Genomic DNA, 23,785 nt, shown 5'->3' with positions numbered 1-23,785 from the left:
TCCAGCTGTTAAGCTGGTAGGTGACACCAGCATGCCTGCCTCTGGGAGGACGGAGGGGGGAGGGTGGGAGCAGCAGCCCATGCCGATGCAGCAATGATGAACCACAGCAAGAGTTCCAGGGGGTGACATAAATATATTTCTGAAGCTGCCTGTGTACTCTGGGGTAAAGAACCAGCACAGAGGGTGCCTCCCCGCCCCCAGGCCACCCACCTCCACCCCTATCTCTCCGGAAGCCCACCCACCCCATCCCCTTATGTCTCTTTTTAGGCCAATGGTCAAGAGGTCTCCAGGGAGATAAGGGGGGATGTGTCAGGGGGCTCGGTGGTGGCGGCAGGAGTGGCAGCATTGTGCTGAGGGACAGGAGACCGTTATCTCTAGCCTGGTGTCTCAGGGCCTTCCTCCGGGGGCAGTGGGCACTTGGGGGGCGGGAGCGAGTGTCGGGAAAACACAAGAGACTAGAACCAGGGATCCGGGGAGAGGCAGCCCCACTCCCTACTCTGCCCTTCCCGCTCCATCCCAGACCTACTTCACTCCCACAGGGCCTAAGAGAACGAACGGGACAGCAGCAGGGGCAGGGAGAAGGGGGGGTTGGGGGATTGTGAGGGAGGGGTGGCTGAACCCCACCCCCACCCCAGGTCACGGACAATCAGGAGGTGGGGTGGAGGAGGCAGCAGGCCACCAGAAGGCCAGGAGGACCAGGTACGGGGCGGCTGCCCCAAGGCCCTTGTGGTCACTCCGGCCAGGCCGAGCACTAACAGCCCAGCAGCTCCACACGCATGGTGATACGGTTGTGCCAGGCGACAGGCAGGATGCGCACAAAGCGAGCGAGGAAGGGCATCTCGAACATGTTCTTCTTGTGGGAGTTATTGTCCAAGTTGCCAGGGAAGATCTGGAGGCAGAGGGGGGGCGTTAGGAGGGCCCCAGGGCCCGCCCCGCCCCGCCCCCCCCGCTCTGCCCCGCCCCCCCCCGCTCTGCCCCGCCCCCCCCCCCCCCCCCAGAGCTCCTGGCCAGACTCCAAGGGCACCCCTGGAGGGATGGCAGGACGTGGGCTGGCCAGACACCGACCTTGCTGTCGACAGACCCCTGGTCCTTGTACTCGACCCAGTTCATGCTGTCGTTACTGTAGGCCACCTTGTAGGCTGCCACATACTGGATGTGGCCAAAGTCTCGGGCCCCCTGGGTAATGATGCCGGCCACTTGTCTCTCGGAGCCCAGGTCAATCTACAGGGAAAAATCAACCACGTTGTGTTTGTGTCGACCATGCTCTCCAAGAAGGTAGCAAAAGGCAGACAGGCTGGGGAGGCAGGGTGGGCAGGGCTTCCAGTTTGGGCGAAGCTACTATATTTGGCACGACCTTCTCATTTATACGAGGGACATAAAGCCTGTCACCTACTTTGCCACACTCTGTTAGACACCTCACTGCAGCAAAGCTAGAGTTTAGAACCCGGACCTTGACCAACCCGTAGCCAGTCCCCACCCCTCCCCCGGTCCAAAGAGAACAAGGACAGGAGAGACACTGGCGTGGTTCCCAAGGTATCCAGCATGGCGGTCTGTGGCCTGGCACGAATCTCAAAGGAGTCCAAACGCAGGCAGCTCCTCACAGAACCCAGCTCTACAGGCTAAGGGCAACTGGGGACCGAGAGACACGGGTCCTGCTCCCAGTCCCTGAGCATCCGGGGAGCCTGCCACCTACCCCTGGATAGGCCCCAGGTGTCCCTAGACGCAAACCCTCACCCAACCAGAATGGTTCCCTCACAGAGGACATCAGCAGACACCCCTGTTTTCTGGGACTCTCCTGGTTCCCAATTTCATGAAATCCAAGGGCTGTCCCATGGGGTATTCTCAGACACTGAGTGTCAGGCAAGGAAGTCCTGTGGGGCACCTGCCCGGGTCAGGTGTCCCTCCTCTGTTCTGTCCTACTGTCCACGGGCTCAGCCTGGTGAGCTTGTGACCGCAGGTGGAGATGGCTCTACCGCATGACACACACAGACACACACACAGACACACACACACACACACACAGACAGACACACACACAGACACACACACACACACACACCCATTTCTCCGTTGCCGAATCTGGAGAAGGTGCGGCACAAAGGAGGAGGGAAATAACAACGCTGAATTAAAAATAAGGCTTTTCAGACGCTCCCTCTTGGGGAGCAGAAGCCTGGGCTGGGCAGAGGTCAAAGAGCAGTCACCCCGTGGATCCCACCCCAACCTGTGCCTTGCAGCCCTACAGCCTGACACACCTGAAGCCACTCGGAGGCATCATTGGTCTGAGCAGTCCAGGCATTGAACTTGCCCTGCTTGTCCAGCCGTGCATAGAAGGGGTACCAGCTGAAGGCATTCAGGCCCCAGGTCTTGTAGATGCTGGAGGCTGTTATCTGCTTGTCGGGGATGCTGTTGTCCTTCATGCCCAGGGGCTCCGCGCATCCTGCCAGCAAGGGGGTTTGTCACCGAGATCATGACCCACGGCAGCCTCCCAGAAGCAATAGCACAAGGCGGACTGGGGGGTCAACGGTTGTGCTTTCTCTCTGCCCATCCCACCAACCCCTCACCTGGGCCAGCTGCCCTCAGTTCCCACCCCCACCTTGATGTGCCCTTCCCAGATCCCCCACCGCCTGTCCCCTCTGCACAAGGACAGGCTCTGCCACCACCTCCGTCACGCCTTCAAGGCCTGACTCATTAGACGCCTCCTCCAAGAAGCCTGCCCTGACCACCTCATTTGGGCGGAACTTAGGTCCCTACGGGACTTCTCTCTCACTCCTATGGTCCAGCTGCTATCTATATGAAGGCTGAGGCCTGAGATCTTGGTCAAGGACGTCAGCAACAAGTAACCCATTGATCCAGTGCTCACTTCTGTGGTTTCGATCACCACCAGGAACCTGAAAAGCCGTATCAGTAACCCCATTCTATAGGTACAGAAACAGGCCGAGATAGTAAGCATTGTGCCTGTCTGTCTCTCTCTCTCACACGTACACACAGACACACAGACACACTCCTACTCACCACACCAGGCTGTGACATCATCGCCACCATCCACACCCCCTCCCAGAGCCATGAAGGCCTGCCTGCCGGTAACCCGGGGATGAGGGGACCACACGGCTGCCCACCAGCAGGTGGAAATGACAGCAGTCAGGATCCCCGGGGCTCAGGGCGGATCCCGTCTCCTTGCCCAGCAGCCCCTCTGAGTGGCCCAGGGGGCCTTCACGCTCAATACTGAGTCCTCCCAGTGCTGCCACTCGAGCCCGGGAAGCTGGCCTGGGCTTTGCGCAGGCCTGCCCTGCTCAGCAATGTGCCCAGCTTTTCTGCATAGCCACACCCACCGGCAGGTGGCTGGGACAGTTCGGGAGGGGCGGCAGGAGACCAAGCTCCCAAGACCATGATGGGTATGTCTCACGCCGGGCAGAATCCTCACTCTGCTCTATTGGGGGCACCCGGGGGTGGGGGAAGCGGGCGTGGAGAGCCATGCCTCGAGCTGGGAGCAGGCTGGAGTATACGGTGCCTCACATCACCACCTCCCCAGACACTTGCGCACTCGCCACTAAAGACCTCTGCCTCCAGCTGTGCCCTTGTCTGCTGGATGCCTCCTTGTGATGGTGGCATGCCAGGTCATCCCCATGCTCCTCCCAGAGAGAGAGGCTGCTGGGCCAGGAGGCAGGTGGCTCCCAGGCAGGCTGAGGCCGGGGACAGCTTTGCAGAGGAGGCCATGTTGATATCCTAGGCTCAGGGGGGACCCTTCTGCAGATCCCCGGCTTCCCCGCAGTTATGCCCCCCAACCCCTGGGCCTCCTGACGAAATCAGCCTTCCAGGGAAAATGCCACGGAGGGGGGGGCACTACGCCAAAGGCCAGGACTCTCCCCTCCATTCCTCGCTCTGTGACCCTGGGAAGGACCCCACAGAGGGGTGTTTCTCTTAGATCAACCAAGGATATTGTTAAAATGAAGATTCTGGGGGTGCCTGGGTGGCTCAGTGGGTTGGGCCTCTGCCTTTGGCTCAGGTCATGTCTCAGTCAGGGTCCTGGGATCAAGCCCCGCATCGGGCTCTCTGCTCAGCGGGGAGCCTGCTTCCGTCTCTCTCTGCCTGCCTCTCTGCCTACTTGTGATCTCCCTGTCAAGAAAATTTTAAAAAGGGGAAAAATGAAGATTCTCTCTCCGTGGGTCCAGGATGAGGCTGGAGCCCATGTTTCTACAAGCTCCTGGGTGATGCTCATACTGCTGGGTCCCTGGAGTTCACGCTGAGTTGAGGGCTGTAACCCACCCCCCAAGTCTACCACCCTGATCCAAGCCACCTTACTTTCCCACTCCCCTCCCCCATGAGGGGCCTCTGCCCCCATTCTCCCCACACAGCCTAAGGGATTCCTTCTAGACACATTCCAATCATTTCCTGTTAGCAGTCCCCCACCCCACATGGCTGCCCCTTGTTCTGAGGACAAAGATCTGAATCCTTAAAATGATCCATTCAGCCCAGCTTGCCAGGCTCCATCCACCTCTCCAGCCTCACCGCCCAGCAAGCTGCCCCTCGCTGTCTAGGCTCGAGCCCCACTGGCCTGCCTTCGATCCTTCAACATACCCCAGGGCCTTTGCACTTGCCAGCTCCTCATCAGCCTGGAATGCTCTTTCCAAGTTCTTCATTGTGGCTTGCTCTGTCATCCAAGCCTCCATTCAAAAGCCATCCCAACAGGGGCGTCCTTATGCCCAGATCTCAGTGCCACACATGTGCACACATGCACACACACGTGTCCATACACACATACACCAACAGTCTCACCAGCCCCCTGGAATGCCAACTAGGGAAAGGAGAAGATCCAGATCTCGAGGAATGCAGGCAGGACAGCTTCCACAGCTTGCCGGCCTTGCCCTCTCTTGGCCTAGGAGGGAGCCAGCTGGGACAGCACCGTGACCTATGCAGGCAACTTTAATACAGCCAAAGGCTGCAGAGCCCCCACACCTGTCCTGTATCAACAGCCTAAATTTCCCTTTAGCAAAAGGTAGTCTTTAACCCCCCACTTAAACAATAAGGCTCAAAAAAGCAATGACCCTGGGAGAAGGAATGCAATGACTTAAATTCATACTTTAAAAGGGCGGTTTTCCGCAGCTCCGCCTAGCGAGCCCTGAAGTTCCACCAGCGACCAGCAGGTGGCGCTGTCACCGCAAAGAGAGGGAAATAACCCAGCGTCCGAGAGCCCAGGGCTGAGACAAAGTTGCCCAGCCTAGCCCCTGCAGCCTGAGGGTCCCTGATGACTTTTCCTGGCTCATCAGAAACCGATCTCTTTCTGGTGTCTCCCCACATCCCTCCACACGTGACTCTCTCTGGAAACAGCAGCAGAAAGCACCAGCTCCAGGCCTAGGACTCTTGAAGTCCCCACGTTTCTCTTGAATGATGAGTTATGGGGGGGCAGGGGAGGGAGGGGCCGGGGAGCACTAAATGGGTGGGTGTCCAAAGCCCAGGGATCTAGACCAAGTTTTAATACCAACCAGCTTGTGTGCACTTGACAAATAATTTATCGGGGCCTCCCTCTCTGTATTCATTCACTCATTCATTAAATGTTTATTGAACATCTATAATCCAGACACCGTTCTAGGCACTGGGACTACAGCCATGAAGAAAACAAACTCCCTGACCTCAGGAAGCTGATGTCTGTAAAACAGAACTCCTACTACATGTTCTAGAAGCTCAAGGAACCAATCAGAATAACAGAAAATACTTTGACAACTGGGGGGAGTGTCTTTTTTCTGCCACCACACCAAATGCCGAGAGTTGGCATGCCGCAAACACGGAGACAAGTGCCCCGAGGGCCAGGTGGTCCCTCTGGTGTGCATCTGCTGTGGGAGCCCAGGTCCCCTGGCCTTGCTGCCGTCCTACCCAGCTCCACCTGGCTGAGAAGGAAGTGGGCAGGGAAGCCCATTCCTTAGCAATGCCCCAGCTCCCCCGTACTCACCATTCACCTCACAGCCAAGGAGCTCAAAGCGGAGGGTGCAGCCCCGGTGACAGATGATGGGGACCAGCCTCACATACTGCACCTCCAGAGGGAAGTCAAACAGGTTGACTTTCAGGCCACTGTTGTCCATGTTGCCCACAAATATCTAGGAGGAAAAAAGATTGGAGCATGGGTCAGCGCGGGCAGTCTACCTTCCTGGGGTCACCTCACCTCCCTCGTCTGGCCTGGGAGGCAGAGATGGGGTTTAGAAGAGCCAGCAGAGGGTCAGTTCTTCCTCTGGGCACCCCTCTTCACATCTTTCTTGGTCATCATGGGGGATGGGCATGAACCCCTATCTTGCACACATGCCTACCTATCACCTATAGGGTGCCACTGCAAATTAGGAAAAGACACTCCTCTCCTGAGACACTTTATTATACTAATTTCCCCATAGGCAAAAGTACACAAACCCATGATGTCTACACTGTGAATGGTGCTCACTTAGAAATGACATCCTTAAGCAGTGTACAACCTGCACAGCTGTACATGGTAGCCCTGAAAGCTCAAAATGCCTCCCACCTCCACCACTACAGCCACCCTCAACAGGTCACTGAACCTTTCTGAGTCCATTATCCTCATCTATAAAGTAAGAGCTATCACCTGTAACTACAGAACATGGGCATAATGTAGGTTTCTCAATTTCTGGGAACCAAGAGGCAACTGATGACCCACCACATGGCTAATGGTCCAGCATACCCTCCCCCTCCACTGGGAGCCCTCAAATAGCTCTAGAGCCCCAGAGGATGAGGAACACAGCCCTTCTTTAGAGCCCTCACCTTGTCTCCTGTCCCCTCCGCACCCTGGATAAATTGGAACTTGTGTCCATTGGTGCTGTAGGCCACCTTGAAGGTCTTCAGGTACTCGGCACTGCCTGCGCGGCTGGCGCCCTGGGTTACCACGCCCATCACCCGCATCTTCCGCATCAGGTTCACCTGGACCCCGGGAGGGAGGACAGTACCCTTATCTCCTGGGTTCTTTTAGATCTTCTCCACTCCCCCTGCCCAGAAACAAGGAGGGACTTTCCCATCGGGCCTCTCAGAGCTTTGGGCCCAGTGCTCAAGAACGCACACAAAGAAGGACAAGGACCCCAAAGGCTGCATCCAGGGCAAACAAACCCTCTGCAGCCTGGGGTCTGCTCCCCATCCGACCCCCCAATCCAGTCCCCTGCAATATTGCTCTGCACTGACAGACACTTCACCTGCGGGAACCCACAACCTTGCTACCTGGACCTCGGTTGTGACCCCTCCAATGCAGGCAGACTCTCTCCCATCACTCCACCGCCCCCCCTTCCCCCACCCCCCAAGACATTCTTTCCATACCTGGATCCAGGGGTTCTTGTCATAGTTGCTGGCTGTCCAGGCATTGACGATGCCCGTGCGGTGCAAACGGGCCAGCTCTGGGGCCCAGCGCTGTAGACCCATGAAGCCCAAGTGCACAGAGGAGGCAGAGATCTGCGAGTCGGCAATGGCGCCCGTCTCCATGCCCAGCGGCATGGTGCAGACTGCAGGGGGGAGGGGGAGAGGGGGGAGGTGGCAGTCAAGTGGCCACCCAAGCACATGGGCCCCAGACGACTGGAAAATCACAGTGTGGCCTCTGCTGAGACCCAGGGCAGAGATCAGGAAAGGACTCTCAGGGTCCAAGAAAAGGTGCATGGTAAGGAAGAGGTGGGGAGAGAGAGACCAGGGGAATTGGGACCCAGGGCTGCCCGAAGGTTCCAGGCCAGGCCAGCACCTGTGCCATCACTGGGACGGGCAGCCAGGGACCAGACTGGTGGGAGGGAATTCCAGTGGGACCCACTCTTCTTCAGTGTCCCCAGCCCACCAGGAGGACCAACGTGTCCAGCCCCACCCCTGGCGTCCCCAGAACAGCTTTGGCAAAAGGGACACCCCAGTTGGCAGTGAACAGTACTTGTACTAGACATGAAGGAGTAGGCAGATCCTGGGGCGCCTCAGGGGCTCAGTCAGTTAAGCGTCTGCCTTTAGCTCAGGTCATGATCTCACAGTCCTGGGATGGAGCCCACACCAGTCAGATTCCCTGTTCTACGAGGGTCTGCTTCTCCCTCTCCCTCTGGAGAGGCTGCAATGGTCCCTCCGGGGGCTCCCCCACCTTTGTGGCTGCCTCCTGCCTTCTGCATCCAACCCGTGGCAGACCCCACAGAGCTGAAGGCTGGGTGGGTTAATTCCAACTCTGGCACACCCAGGGTAACCTTGGCTCCCCGCACAGTAATTAGTGGGCACACCTGGCCCCACCCAGGGCTGTCTGCCTTAGGGACCCCCCAACCACAGACACGCACACACACACACAGACATGCACACATTCCTCCACCCAGTGTCTCCAAAAGACACTGGCCTCAGCCCCGAGCCCAAGGGACAGGCCCTCCCTGCCACCTCCTTGGAGGTGCTCTCCCCCAGGCCCCAGCACCCACCCAACTTGCCCACAACCCCCCCTTCTCAGATCAGCCTCAGAGAGCAGCCCCACATCGGCGGGAAGGGGAACCGCCTGCCCATGGCCCAAGATGCTCGGCGGCAGACCCACTGGCCGGAAGAACCCAGACCCCCCGAAGATGCAGACTCAGCCGCCTGCCCGCCCGCCTGTAGCAGGCAAAGACAAGTCCCAGCTTGGGGGGAAGGGACTCCAGCTGAGCCAGGAGGGAGGACAGCGTGGACAGCCACCGCCAGCACTGGAGGCTGGGCACACACCCAGGGCCATTCTGTGGCTGAGTGGATAACCAGGCAGGCCGGGCCGGTCAGCCCCTCTGCACACGCCGGGCCTCTGACCGCCTGACCGTTAGGGGACGGCCCAGCCTGCCCAGGCCTCTCCCTCCTCCCTGAGCTCTGTGATGAGGCCACGGTCAAACTTGGGCCGGGAACCGTCAGACTCCAAGGCCCCCAGCCTTACTTGCTGATCTCCTGGGCCCTAGGATTAAGAATGTATTTGTTTCCCCGTCTTGGGAGAAAACTCTCAGGACTTAATCCTAACACTGTGGGTCTGGTTCGTGGTGACCCAGGCAGCAGCACTCCCAGGACCTCTGGGGCCACCATCACCCTTCAGTCCACTGCAGCGACATCAGGCCTGGCCTGCAGCCTGAGGACAAAAGGCCAAGCAGAAATTAGTCCAGGACAACAGAAGCGCGAACTGAGGCTCTACCTTCCCCTCGATCTACCAGAGGAAACCTTAAGGGAGGGAATGAGGCCAGCATGTGGCCTGGGCTGCTCCGGGCCTCCCCCATCACAGCAGCCTCCCCCAGATACTCACTGGTCTCACAGTGGACACCCGTATAGCCATGATGACACATGCAGACGTACTGAGTGAAGACGTCCCCTCTGTGCGAGTCGTCAACCACCCGGCATTCAGCTTCATTGCGGCAGGGGTTTGGAAAACAAGGACCTAGGGATGGAGAGGCAGGTAAGGCAGGCAGGGGATCAGGAAGGAGCCAGGGATGGAGAAGGGTAGCAGCAGATGCCCCAAAAGGACCCGCTGCACAGACTCCGCCCCCTGCCCGCCTCCCCCTGCCATCCTCTCCCTCTCTCCTCTGCCTGATGGGAAGCTGGGCCAGCCTGGCGCCAAGAAGGGTCAGATGTAGGTGAATCAGTCCCAGGGAGGGAAGCACCCAGCTTTCCAAGTGGCACGGGGAGTTTCCAGGGAAATGCTGGCTGAGCACAGGAGAGGTGCTGGGGACCTCCACCCACTAGGGGACAAAGCAGGGCCAGCAGCAGGGGCTGCAGCTGGGAGCTGGGGGCAAAGCGGGGTGGGGGGGGCGCAGGTACCTTTCTCCGTCTCATTGCAGATCAGGCCCGTGAAGCCTTCGGGGCAGAGGCAGTAGAAGGGGGTGTTGTCCTGGCCCAATATACAGGTCCCACCATTCAGGCACTGGCTAGAGTCACAGAAGTCACCTGCAAAGTCACCAGCTCCGACTCAAGAATAGCAAGTCATTCATTGTAAATACTGGGGGCGGGGGGGGGCCCTACCATGCACATGCTGGGTCGCTAAAACAGGGGAACCAGGTGTGGTCCAGGCCTCAAGAAGCCACTGGAAAGAGGGGGACAGTCACTGGGTGGTGAAGAGGCATCACCAGCTCTGACAGAAGCCTGCATGAAGGGCCACTGGGGGTGGGCTTCTGCCAGGGTTGGAAGTGTCGCAGAGGGGACAGGGGAGCTGGGTCTAAGAGGTGGAGTGCCCAAACAGGGCGGAAAGAATGTTCTAAAGAAGGAGAGGAGTACAGGACCACGGTACACTGTGGAGAAGGATGACAGAGCAGAAAGGGTAGGTAGGGGCCAGACCTGCAGGGACCTTAGGAATGACAAGCTCAGACTTCCCGTCCAACAGACTGGGGGCCCTTAACCTTCCTTCAGCAGCCCACCGTCGTCCACCGAGGGAAAAGGAAAAAAAAGGGCGGGGGACTTCCCAAGAGGGAGGTGGGAGTGAGGAAGCCATTTCCCATTCTGGGAAGGTGAATATGGAGAAAAGGCCATCTGCAGAGCTGTGTAGGCTCCCCTGGGGCAGGGAGGTGTCCTGGGGCCACACCAAGCTCTCTCTGGCTCCAGGGTGGAAATGGGACCGGAGTGGCTGGGGTGAGAGGCTGCCACGGGTCTCCTGATGAGAGAGGAATTTAGGTGAAAAGGTGAGGGGGAAGGCAGATTTGAGAAACACGGCAGAGGGAGGAGGAGGGTTGGAGAGGACCACAGGGCTTCTGGCCCCAGGGCCTGGGTGGCAGATGGGAGCTGTCTGTGCAGCCCACCAGGCCAGCCAGGCGGGTGGGGGCTCTCCTAGCTGACCCTCGCATCCCAGCAGGGCCTACCCGGCCATGTAGGGTAGGACATGAGAAATCGCTTTTCCTCCCCCTAGAATCATGCCATCCCAGGCTGGGGGTGGGGCTCCTGAAATCTCAAAGCTCCAGAGAACGGGGGCCCAGCTCCTGAGAAGGGAACAGAGGGAACAGGAACACCGTTAATGAGCACTGGAGCCCTGAGACTGCCACCTCGGCTGCGCCTGGGAGCTTAAGGCGGCTCCCAATGAGCTATTAGTCATTGGCTTTAAATAGCAGGTTAATCCCCTCCCCTGACCTGGCAGGCCAGGGCACTGCCACAGACAGAGCCTTGGGAATGGCCAGAGTCCTGGGCTCCTGTCCCAACCAAATTCAACTCCTCTTCTCCCCAACAAACCGCACCCCCCCATGCTGCTCCAGGGCAAAGCGGTCCACTGGGTAAAAAAGGAAAGTGAAAGGTGGCCCCTGCCCCCCACAGCCCAGGTCTTAGGCGGACTCACCTGCCCACAGCACCCATGGTACTTCCCCTTTCCGGGAAAAGCCCCATCACCCTCCACGAAACCACCTTGGAGGTTTCAGAGTCCTGCCTTGTGGGTGACTTCCCCAGGAACATTTAGCCAGGGCTCAGGTGGTGGGGACAGAGAGGAGCAGAAAGAGACTTCAAAGACCCAGCTAGGTCTCAGGGTCGCTGGACAGCCACCAGCTCCAAGTACCCAAGTGTGGCCGAGTTTGGAGGGCCCGGGAGGTTCTGGATCCAGGCGTGGGGGTCGGACTGTGGCAGGAAGGCAGGAAGGAGCGCCAGGGCTCCGCTTTGACCCCATCCCTATACCCCCCCCCCCCGTTTTCTTTGAGAAAATGAGGAAGGGGGTGCCCGAAGCGCGCGATCATGGGCACCTCTTCAAAGCCCTGGAGGCGACCAGCTGTGCGGGCCCCACGGTGAAATGGGGGCATCCCCAGGACCAGCCCGCCGAAGGCCCAGCTCTGCGCGGGAGGCCTCCTCGGCGGGGGAGGAGGAGCGAGGAAGATACAGCGGCACGCCAAGGCCGCGGGAGGGAGTCGGAAGCCACCACCAACCCGGGAGGCAGCCCTCTCCAAGTCCCTCCCCTGGTTCTTGGGCCCCCCTCCCGGGCCCCACCCGAAGTCCCGCCCGCCTCCTTCCCCGCCCGCGCTCATCCCACCAGACACCTACGAGCGGAGATGCGAAACTCCAATGAACACACGAGCCGCCGGCTAGCGAGGGAGCAGCCAGGGAAAGTTGGCTGGACAAGACTTAGCAAGACAAGAGCCCTAGAAACTTCAGTTGGAAGACGCGCCAGAGTGGGGCGCAGTTCAGTGGCCTCATTTTACAGATGGGAAAAGAGAGGCCCGACACAGCAGATTCCTTTGTTATGTGTAAGCCCCATCCCTGGGGGCCGTCGGGCTGTCACCCGGTGTCCCCAGTCCCCGCCCCACTCTCAAGCCTCTATCACTGCCCAGAACGCCCGAGCGCGGAGAGCGCCGGAGAGGCCGAGCGCATCCCCGCGTCTGGCCGGGGCGCAGCCGGAGCAGCCGCCCCTCCGCACGGGCCGGGCTCTTTGCCCAAGTTTGTAAACAGGGGTGGTGGAGGGAGGGCGCCGCGGCGAACTTCCCAGCCGCGCGGAGAGGAGGGGCGAGGGCCGGAGGGCGGCGCGATCGACTCACCGGAGGCGGCGAAGAGTCCCGAGGCGCAGAGGAGCGCGCCGCAGAGCGCGGCCAGCAGGCGGGGGCCGGGCATGCCGTGGCGACGCGGGCGCAGGAGCGGGCGCTTCGGCCGTGCACACCGCGGGGCTCTCACCGCAGCTCCTGGACGGGAATAAATCAGGCAGCGCGGCGCCGCCCCCGGCCCGCCTGCTCCGCCCAGGCCCTCGGGAGGCGGACCCGGGGCGGGGCTCCGCGGCCAACCAGGGAAGGGGGGCACCGAGGGGTCCGCGCCCCCGCCTCCCGCCTCCCGCGGCGGCCACGCCCAGCGCCCCGCGGGGAGCGGGGGACCGGGCCCAGCGTAGTGAGTCCTCCGGACCGCGAAGGGCTCCGGAGGAACTGTTTGGTGTTTCGTGGGTTTTTTTTTAAATTTTAGACTTAAGATGCTTTGCCCTTATCCCTAATGAGAAAAATGCAAATTTAAAGTACAATGAGCGCCAGGGTTCACTTAATCAGATTGGCAAGTGTCGAATGATTAGCGCACTGTTCGTGTGAGGCTGAGGGGAGCGGGCCCAAGCATGCATCGTCAGAGGGAGTCTAAATTGGTTCGGCTTCTCCGGAGAGCTGCTTGGTAATAGCCACCAAAGAGACCCAGACCGAGACCGTAAGCCCTAGCCATTGCACTCACAGCATTCCTTCCATCTGAACTCACTATGTAAAATGGCATGTATATAAAGATGTCCTAGCAAATCATAGCAGCATCCTTGGAAAAGATAAAGACTAAAAAGGGAATCAGCAAACTTCTTCTATAAAGGATCAGATAGAAAATATTTTAGGATTAGCCGGCACGCGGCCTCCGGAGCAGCCCTTCGCCTCTGCCCCGGGCGGGAGAGCAGCTACAGACAGTCTCCTAGGAAATGAGCACCGTGGTGGCCTAAGGGGAAGAAAACCAGGGGGCCAGGGCGGGAAGAGACTTGCTGGTCACACTGACTTTTATCTAAATGACTCTTGTTTAGATCCTATCTCTCTCTCTCAAATAAATCTTTGAAGCAAAAAAAAAAAAAAAATAATTTCATTTATAATAGACAATAGCATCAGTAAGAATAAAATACGTGGGAATAAATTTAACTAAAGTGCAAGACTTGTACACTGAACACTACAAGACACCATTGAAAGAAATTAAAGACCTAAATAAATGCAAAGTCATCCTTGTTCCCGGATTGGAAGATTTACCTTGTTAAGACGGCAATAATCCCCAAACTGATATAAGTTCAACACCATCCCTATCAAAATTTCAGCTGTCCTTTTTCAGAAGTTAACGAGCTGACCCTAGAATTAATATGGAAATGGATGGAACCCAGAATATCCAAAGCCATCTTGTAGGAAAGAAAAATGTTGGAAGACTAATATTTTCCAATTTCAAGACATACTACAGAGACGCATTAAGCAAGACCATGTGGTCCTGGCATAAGGATAGACATAAGGATCAATGGAATAGATTAAGAATCTAAAAGTAGATCGATACATCCGCGGTCAGTTGATTTTCAACAAAAGTGCAAGACAATTCAGTGGGGAAAGAGCAGTTTTTTCCTAACAAATTATGCCAGAACAACCGGATAACCACAAAAGAATAAAGTTGGACTTCCAGATCACACTTTACATAAAAATTAACTCAAAATAGATCAAAGACCTAAATTAAGAGCGCCAAATACAAAACAACCAAAGGAAAGAGTAGATTAGTTGAACTGTATCAAAACTTACAATGTTTCTACTTCCAAGGTCACTATCAAAAAGGCAGGAAGTGGGGTGCCTGGGTGGCTCAGTGGGTTAAAGCCTCTGCCTTGGGCTCAGGTCATGATCTCAGGATCCTGGGATGGAGCCCCGAGTCGGGCTCTCTGCTCGGTGGGAAGTCTGCTTCCCCCTGCCTCTCTGCCTGCTTGTGATCTCTCTCTCTCTCTCTGTCAAATAAATAAATGAATAAATAAAATCTTTAAAAAAAGGCAAGACCACCCACAAAATGAGAGGCAATATTTGCAGATCACATGTCTGATAAGGGTCTCATATCCAAATTATCAGAATATTAACTCATAACAAAGGATACCCCAATTTTAAAATGGGCAAAGAATCTGGGTAGATTTTTCTCCAGAGAAGATATACAAACAGCCAGTAAGCGCATGAAAAGATGCTTAACGTTATTAGTCATCAGGAAAATGGAAATCAAAATCAAAACCACATGAGATACCGCTTCACACACCCACTAGGATGATGATATTCAAGAAAACATCATAACAATGTTAGTGAGGCTGTAGAGAAAGTGGAACCTTCACACATTACTGATGGGGTTGTAAAATGGTGCAGACACTGAAAACCAATTTGGTAGCTCCTCAAAAGATTAAGCAGAGCTATCCTATGACCCAGCAATTCTACTCCTAAATATATACCCAAGAAAATTAAAAGCATATGTTCATACAAAAGCTTACACGTGAATGATCATAACAGCTTTAATAGCTGGCAAGCGGAAACCACCCAAATGTCCATCAGCTGATGGGTGGGTAAGCCAAGTAGTCTATCCACCCAGTGGACGATTATTCAGCCGTAAAAATAAATGAAGATTTAATGCTTGCTGCAAAATGACTGAACCTTGAAAACACGATACTTAGTGAAAGAAGCCAGATACACAAGGCCATGATTCCGTGTATATGGAATGTCCAGAATAGACAAGTCTATTATGACAGTAAGTTGATGAGTGGCTGCCAGGGGCTGGGGTGAGGGCAGAATGAGAAGTCATGGTTCATGGGTGTGGGATTTCTTCTGGGAGATGATGAAGACGTCCTGAAATCTAATAGTGATGGTGGTTCCCTAACTTTATAAGCATGTTTAAAACCACCGAACTTCACATTCCAAAAGGATGAATTTTCTGTAGTGTGAATTATATCTCGATAAAAAAGGAATACGACTCTTCAGAAACCTGTCTCAAATCAGTAAGTCACTCAATAAGCATTTAGTGAGCACTGACTGTCGTGAGCATTGGCTGGAAACCCTCGCTGCACATTAGTGTCACTTGGGAAGATTTTTGTAAAAATACAGGTGACCAGGATGCATTCCAAAGCAAATAAATTTCAATCCCTGTAGATTCTAGGAATGAGTATTTTTTTTAAAGCTCCCCAGATGAGGCCAGTGTGAAACTAATAAGAGAACCATTGGCTAAACTCACTGAGAGCAAAGACAAAAGACCTAGGCCTTGGGACCACAAGGGACAAGGAGGGGAGGGATTTTAACAGGTGAAGGCAGGATAGAGAAGGAGGGGATTTTCTTGTATGATCTGACCCTTGTAGAGTTCAGTGGGTTAGTAGTTCCTCGGTCTGAATACTTTTCTTACCCAGCATTACAGCATCCCAGTGTTAGAGATTTGGTTGGATTTTCTAACAAGTGTCATCCCAGGATCACCTGAAACAGGGAGTCCACTTAAGAGCTTTAGATTTTGTTCATTTATATGATAGGAAACCAGGTACGCTTTTACTTTTCAGTTAGTCCTACCCCTACACAATCAGAGAAACGTAACAGAAGTTCCATTACATTGACAAAACTCAAAGCCGATGGGGCTGGGGGGAGGGAAATAAACATTTATACCTAATTGGTAGAACTACCAGTTGATTCAGTGTCTGGATCACAGTCCTACTGTAGCGAGACCTACAGAACTTGACCTTGTATTCTGCTTTGGACAAATTCACTGGAAAGAAATTACCCAAATAAAAAGCCAATGTACAAAGATGCACACGGTACCACTGTTTATGGTTCTGAAAAACTGACTAACGGTCCAAAACACCCAGAGGTAAAGAGCTAAACAAACATGCTAAGACACAGCCCAGTGCAGTGTTAACAAGTGAAAAGGATGAGTAAGTTTGCAGGTGAAAGGGTGTACCTTGGCGGAGCAGAAGGCCTGTCCACAGCTCCTGTCAGTACTCCCCCACAGCACACCTCGGTAAAAAGTTCCTCACACAGACATGTGTTTGCACAGAAACAACACTCGAAAGAGAACAGATCACAGACAGACAAGAAACATGTAATCCCATGATGCCGCTTATACAAGGTCCCCAAAGTAGTCAAATTCATGGAGGGGCACTGGGCTGGCTCTGTCTGAAGAGCATGTGACTCTTGATCTTGGGGTTGCAAATTTGAGCCCCACGTTGGATGGACAGATAATTAAAAATAAAATCTTGAAAAAAAAAATCTAGTCCTATTAGAAAGAAAAAGTGGAATGCTGGTTGCCAGGGGCTGGGAGAAGGATAAGGGGAGCTTCTCTTTAAGGGGGGCACGATTCAGTTCTGCAAGGTGAAAAGTTTTGGAGATGCTGCTCCGCCAGGGCACAAACATAATGAGCCCTGCTGAACTGTATATTTACGATGATTTAGGTGGCAAATTGTATTTGCATTTTTTTACCATGATAAAAAAAATCAATTTTAAAAGAGTGAGAGAGGGGGGCACCTGACTGGCCCAGTCAGTGGAGTGTGTGACTCTGGATCTTGGGGTCATGAGTTTAAGCCCTAGGTTGGGGGATAGAGTTTACTAAATAAGTAAATAATAAATTTTTTTTTATTATTTTATTCCACCAACCCTGAGCCAAGCACCATTCCAGGCCTTATATAGGTAAGAAAACAAGATCATAATATGATGTGACATGTCAAGTAGACCTCAATTAATGTTTTTAAGTTTATTTATTTAGGGGCACCTGGGTGGCTCAGTGGGTTAAGCCTCTGCCTTTGGCTCAGGTCATGATCTCAGGGTCCTGGGATGGAGCCCCGCATCAGCACAGCAGGGAGCCTGTTTCCTCCTCTCTATCTCTCTCTCTCTCTCTCTCTGCCCACCTCTCTGCCTACTTGTGATCTCTCTGTGTCAAATGAATAAATAAAAATTTTTTAAAAAGTTTATTTATTTAAGTAATCTGTATACCCAACGTGGGGCGCAAACTCAACAACCCTGAGATCAAGAGTCACACACTCTCCTGCCTGAACCAGCTAAGCGCCCCGAGTATACCTCAACTTAAAAAAAAAAAAAAAGAAGAGGAAGAGAAGTTATTTCAGGTGCTAGCAAGGGCTCCACAGATGACAGGACAGGACTGTGTGACAAAACACCGAGGGGAGAAAGGAGACCAGTTTAGTCAGGTGACTAGCAAAGCCTTGTCTGAGAAGGTGACATTCCCACTGAGACCCTGAAGGGCGAGAAGCCAGCCTTCCATGGATCTGAGGAGGCGAAAGCTCTGAGAAAGGGACAGAACCGAGAGCTCAGAAACTGACCAACAGCAGCAAAGTCTGCTGAGTTTTGACAAAGGAGCCATGCAGGAAGCCGCCGGCTGTCCGCACTCCACAGAAAGAAGTCAAAGCCAAAACTCACACCTTGTACAAAATTTAACCCCACATGGATCAGAGACCTCACTGCACTTGGTCTTAGCCAAAAGGCGGAGAAGTGATCAGAGACCTAACTGTAAAACACAAAACTCTAAAACTTCTGGAAGAGAACAGAAGCAAATCTGTATGATCTTTGATTTGGGGATGAGTTTTACATACATATGATACCCAAAGCAGGATCCATGAGAGAAACATCGATATAAACTGGGCTTTATCAAAAGAAGACCAGTTGTTCTGTGAAAGATACCAGTGAGAAAATTAACAGACAAGCCACAAACTGACGGAAAATATTTGCAAGTCATTTATCTAATAAAGAAGATGCGGGGCGCCTGGGTGGCTCAGTGGGTTAAGCCTCTGCCTTTGGCTCAGGTCATGATCTCAGGGTCCCGGGATCGAGCCCAGAATCAGGCTCTCTGCTTGGAGGGTTCTGCTTCCCCCTCCCCCTCTGCCTGCCTCTCTGCCTACTTGTGATCTTTCTCTCTGTCAAATAAATAAATAAAATCTTAAAAAAAAGAAAGAAAGAAAGAAATGTGAGGTGCCAACCTGGGATTGCCAACTTATTAAAAAGAAAAAAAAATGTATCCAGAATAAGTAAAGAAATCTTAAAACTCAAAAATAGGGAAACACACAGCCCAATTTTTTAAATAGACGAAAGATCTAAACAGGCAAAAAAACAAAAAAAAAAACAAAAAAAACCTATGGATGGCAAGTAAGCCTATGAGGACGTGCTCAGCGTAATTTTCCATTAAGGAAGTAAAAACTCAAACAACTATTAAATACCACTGCCTACCTACCGGAACGGCTACAATCCAGAAACCCTGACCCTGCCAAACGCCAGCGGCCATGCAGAGCATGGGGAAAGCTCCTTCATCGCTCCTGAGGAACGCACAGCGAGGCGACCACTTTGGAAGACAGGTTGGCAGTTTCTTACAAAGTTAAACACAAACTTGCCATAGGCCCCTGAAGCGATCGCACTCCCAGGTAATTCACCTCAGCCAATTAAAACTTAGGGCAACACAAAAACCTATTTGCTGAAAACCAATGTTTACCGCAGCTTTGCTCATTGTCATCAAAAAACCAGAAGCAACCACGTTGTCTTTCGGTAGGTGAACGGATGAACTGTGGACCCCCATACAATGGGGGACTGTTCGGTGATAAAAGGACTGAGCTCCTGACTCACACGACATGAATAAATCTTAAATGCATTTTGTCAGGTGAGTGAACACAGATCAAAACAGCTACATGTTGAGCGCCTGGGTGGCTCAGTCGGTTAAGCGTCTACCTTCAGCTCAGATCATGATTTCAGGGTCCTGGGATCGAGCCCCGCATTGGGCTCCCCGCTCAGTGGACCCTGCTTCTGCTTCCCCTCTGCCTGCTGCTCCCCCTTGTGCTCTCTCTGCCAAATAATAAGTAAAAAAAAAAAAAAAAAAAAACCCACAAAAAAAAACCAACAACCACACACACGCAAACCCCAGCTACAGGTTGTGTGATTATAGTCACGTGACATTCTGGGAAAAGCAGAACTGTAGGGACAAAAAACCCAGGTGAGTGGTTGACAGGCTGGGGGAAGGGAAGTGGGCAACTGCAGAGGGGAGGCCTGGGGGGGGTTTCAGGTGATGGGATTATCCTGCAGGATCCAGGCATGCTGCATACAGAATCCTAAGTACTGCTAAATGCATAGAACTTGACAGCCCAGAGACTGAGTTTTAACATATGCACGGGGGGGGGGGGGAATCACCCCGAGGGCTGCCTGGGGGGCTCAGTCAGTTAAGCATCTGCTTTTTGGCTCAGGTCAGGGTCCTAGAGTCCTGGGGTGGAGACCACTTTGGGAATCCCTGCTGAGCTTCTCTCTCTCTCTCTCCCTCTGCCTGCTACTCCCCCTGCTTGTGCATGCGCTCTCTCTCTCTCTCTGTCAAATAAATAAATAAAATTGCTTAAAAAATCATCCAGAATGTTGGAAGATTCCAGACTATGATAAAGGAATCAAAATGTATGAAAAACTTCACTGTAAGCAGTAGGGGCGCTGGGGTGCAGCAGGGAGGGGTGTGGTGAGGACCTGACCTCGATAACTTTGGGAAGCAGTGTTTCAGCCAGAAACCGTAAGGCTAAAGACAAAAGGAACTGTATATAACCGCTGAACCCCAGAGGCAGCCCAGTTGTTCCTCATGGGAACATGGGTTAACAATGCTGGAATTGCTTGTGCTGGCATCCTGGGCTGAGACAAGGTAGTGGCTGGTGGAGGGGAGGCCTCGGGATTCTCACTGCGGGAGAGGGAAGTTAGGGGGAAGCAGGGAGGGAGGCTGGAACCAAGCGCACAGTCCTGGGTTTGTCAGAGATGTCAGTACACCTTCCTGCTTAACTTCATTTGGATACAGATGACAGGTGCAGGAAAAACTCCAGATACAAGTATATATATAGACACGCAAGTGTGTGTCTGTGTGCGTACACACAGGTTAGAACGCGTGTCCCTATTTCTTAGCTCTGTCTGCAGACGCGCACTAGAAGCAGCGACAGCCCAGTGCTCAGAACTTGGTCTGTATTACATGTTTCCAGTGAAAGGCATCGGGGCCCCTTGGAGAAATGGCCAATTCTACGGCTAGGGCAGGGAGAACACAAGATGAAACCTGGGGCATCCAGAAAATGCTTTAAAAAACAAAAGGAGGAGGGCATGTGAAACAGGTAAAAAACTAAGCTAAAAGAGTTTCCCAGTCACCAAAACAGGAAAAAGGTAAGCAACAAAGTAAGTAATGAGAGCTATTGGGACTATAACCCACAGTATAAAATAAATATCCATGAGTCCATAACAGTACAAATGAATGAATGAATGAATGAATGAGTGAGTGAATGGAGAAAGGAATACAGAAGAATTGCAAATAATCTACGTAGCTATTCCCTCCTCTAGGAGATAGAATTTACAAGCCCTCCCCTCATTTGAGCAGGGACTGTGCCCACTGGCTTGTTTCCGAAGTACAGGAAGGATGGAAAGATTAGAAACTTTTCAGTGGAACAATGATTCAGAAAAGGGACCTTCTCCTTTCCCCAGGTGACCAATATGAACAGCGTCAGTGACAAGTCCCATGGATTGTATTGTCCCAAATGATAGAACAAGAAGTATGCTTTCCCTCTGTAGTCTTCCTCCCAAGAACACTTCAGAAAATTAGAGAAAAAAAACTGCAGACAAACCCAAGTTGCAGGACATTCTACAAAACCCTAGACCGAGACTCCCAAAACTACCCAGGCAAGTCTGAGAAATTGTCCCCAACCGGAGGAGACAAGAAGATACAATGGCAAGAGTGTGCAGCATTCTGCATGCTGGCCGGGAACGGAAGGACTTTAATGGAAAAACTAGCAAAATCCAAACAAGATAATAGCGGATCATTCACAATAACGTGCCAACGTTAGTGTCTTAGTTGTGACAAATGTGCCCTGGTGGGGGAAGGTGTTGACAATGGGGAAAACTGGGTGAGGGATCAATAGGGACTCTAGAACTGTCTTTACAAATTTTCTATAAACATGGAACTATTCTAAAACTTTAAAAATATTGGAACGGGGGCACGGCTTGAGAAAGGGACAAGCCTTGCTGATCAGCCAGGAGCACAAGGGTCCACATATCAGGACTGACGGAGGGGGAGAGGCATAGAAGCCAGAGAGGGCGCAGGGACAGACCAGAGCCCTAGCAGGATCTTGTCACCTGTGTTTGAATCCCGGTTCTGCCTTATGCCAAGTGAGTGATCTTGGGCAAGTTCTTTGCTTTCAGATTCCTATGTTGAAACCTAATGCCCAACGTGACGGTGGTAGAAGTTGGGACTTTGGGAGCTGCTGGGGTCATGAGAGTGGAGCCCTCAAAAATGGAATTAGCTCTCCCATAAAAGCAGCCAGAGAGTTCCTTTGCCCCTTCCAGCACACTACAGACTCAGCGAGAAGGCACCATCCATGAACCAGAAAGCAGGCCTTTGCTAGACATCGAATCTGCTGGTGCCTTAACCTTGGACTTCCCGGCCTCAGGAACCGTGCCAAGGAAACTTCCATTGCTCATAAGCTACCCAGTCTCTGCTGTTTTGTTACAGCGGCAAGAATGAGCTTAGACATTCTTCAATCTCTCCGAGCCTCCATTTTCTTATCTGCACAATAATGTAGTCTCCAGGCCTGGGCACAATGTGCAGTAATAAGAAAGGAAGCACCCCTAAAATATTCGTGGAAAGAATGACCTGACTATCCCCTTTGGGCAGAACCAGATCCAGGGTGTGGGAGCTGGTGGCCAAGCAGATTATATACCAGAGAAGGAAGGCTCAAGTCAGGGGAATCACAGGGACCGAATAGGGAATATGGTCAACGATACTGTAATGATGGGGACAGATGGGGACTGCACTTGTGGGGAGCACAGCGTAACATAGCAAGAAGTGGGCTGTACCCCTGAAACTGATATAGCATTGGGTGTCAACTATACTCAAATAAAAATATTTTTTTTAAAGAGAGAGAGGGGGACGCCTGGATGGCTCAGTTGGTTAAGCATCTGCCTTCAGCTTGAGGCTTGGTCCCAGGGTCCTGGGATGGAACCCTGCCTCAGGCTCCCTGCTCAGCGGGAGTCTGCTTCTCCCTCTCTCTCTCTGCCTGCTCATGCTCTCTCTGGGTCACTCTCTCTCTCAAATAAATAGATAAAATTGTTAAAAAGAGAGAGAAAGAGGTGCTCCCCAGGGATGGCAGCTAGGTGCACAGTGGGGGACGGACTCTCCTCGTGGGCGCTGGGCTTCCTGTGCTAGAAGGGACTGACGCAAAGGGCACGTGTCAGGAAGACAGAGCAGGAGATGGACCGTGAGGACAGGCAACCTCAAAGGTCTACACCACCTCCAGGATGCTGGTTTGGGATGACCTGTCAACACTGCCCAGCACCCTCCAAGGGCACAGGAGGCAGGGAGGGGCGTGCCCCCCCCCAAGGCTGGCCCAGGCCCCTCCCCCTCTGCTCTCCAGCATTGGTAAACGCAGGCATCTCGTGGGCCTGAACAGAGCCTGGGGCGGCCCCACACTCACATCCTCCAAGTGCACACCCCCTTTCCCAAACCAGATGCTCTGAACACACATCATGATCTGTGAGCAAACATCCCGGCCCAGGGACCAAACAACCCCCTTTTGTTTCCAAGCCAGAGACCAAGGGCCAGGGCCCAGCACTGCCGAATAAATATGCTTTCAGTTGAAAAACGTAAAAGTGTTTTCTCACTGAAACCGAAGGGGTGGGCTGAATTCTGAGGTTCCTTTATGTGATTTTCCATACTTCGGCTGGGGTTTCCGTTGCCTGCTGTCCTCACAAATTTCTCTGGAGACTCCCTCCAACCCTGACCAATTTCCCCTCCTCGGAACCCCTGAAGCTCCCACAGTCAGAACCAGCCCAGATCTGTTCACAGTGGAGCAGCGCCCCAAGGTGTCTCCTCGCCGGGATTGTCTGCTCCTCTGAGACACGCCGAGGGTCATACAGAAAGATCTAGACCTGGCACCTGGATCCAAGCCCCAGCTTCATATCTTACCTGCCTGGTGATCTTCTCCAAACTGCCGCTCCGGCACATTTATTTTCTTCATATAAAGCTCGTCTCCTTCCCTCCTTTCCAGGAGGTCAGTGACACGAGGAACAGTTGCCTCCCAAGCCCTGAGAGGTCTCAGGCGTCTTCATCTGCTGGGGAAAGTGCCCACATCTGGGTTGGGTTTTGGTCTGCAGAGTCAAAAGGATGCGGAAGAAGTGCTTTAGAAAAATCTATTTTTATAGGGCTCTGCTCAGAGCCTTTCTGCGTGGGCCAGCTGGACATCTGGACAACCCATCTCCTGAATGAGACCGGAGCGAGGCTGTTTCCAGAAGAACATCAAGTTCTTCCCTGGGAGTTGTTAAAAAACAAAATTAACCCGAGTAAATTTGAAGATCTAATGGGCTTTATGAAATGATTCGTGAATCGGGCAGCATCCCATCCAGCAAACAGCAAGCAGCTCTGT

At 53.2% G+C, this 23,785-nt stretch overlaps 1 protein-coding gene across 1 annotated transcript; it reads right to left on the bottom strand.

Moving 5' to 3' along the window:
* Positions 1–113: 113 nt before the first annotated feature.
* On the bottom strand, positions 114–23,531 carry MFGE8 (milk fat globule EGF and factor V/VIII domain containing). The gene is made up of 10 exons (XM_047737882.1): positions 23,329–23,531; positions 12,429–12,569; positions 9,751–9,876; positions 9,239–9,370; positions 7,303–7,484; positions 6,760–6,915; positions 5,945–6,089; positions 2,253–2,437; positions 1,066–1,221; positions 114–889 (listed from the first exon to the last, which is right to left on the bottom strand). Exons 1-10 carry the CDS (start codon positions 23,378–23,380, stop codon positions 752–754), a joined length of 1,413 nt encoding a protein of 470 aa, XP_047593838.1. The 5' UTR covers positions 23,381–23,531; the 3' UTR covers positions 114–751.
* Between the last annotated feature and the right edge of the window lie 254 nt (positions 23,532–23,785).

The sequence above is a fragment of the Lutra lutra genome, chromosome 7 (genome assembly GCF_902655055.1).
Source record: "Lutra lutra chromosome 7, mLutLut1.2, whole genome shotgun sequence".
In the NCBI taxonomy this organism is placed as follows: Eukaryota; Metazoa; Chordata; class Mammalia; order Carnivora; family Mustelidae; genus Lutra; species Lutra lutra.
The sequence above is the reverse complement of the archived record's forward strand: the minus strand, read 5'-3'. Positions and strand labels throughout refer to the sequence as shown.

Coding starts and splice junctions, on each gene's coding strand:
- MFGE8 (XM_047737882.1), bottom strand. CDS start 23,380: ATGAAGAAAATAAATGTGCCGGAGCGGCAGTTTGGAGAAGATCACCAG. Junction 6,916..7,302: donor ACAAGAACCCCTGGATCCAG/GTATGGAAAGAA, acceptor CCCGGGGTCCAG/GTGAACCTGATGCGGAAGAT. Junction 6,090..6,759: donor CGGAGGGGACAGGAGACAAG/GTGAGGGCTCTA, acceptor TTTTCCTCCTAG/ATATTTGTGGGCAACATGGA.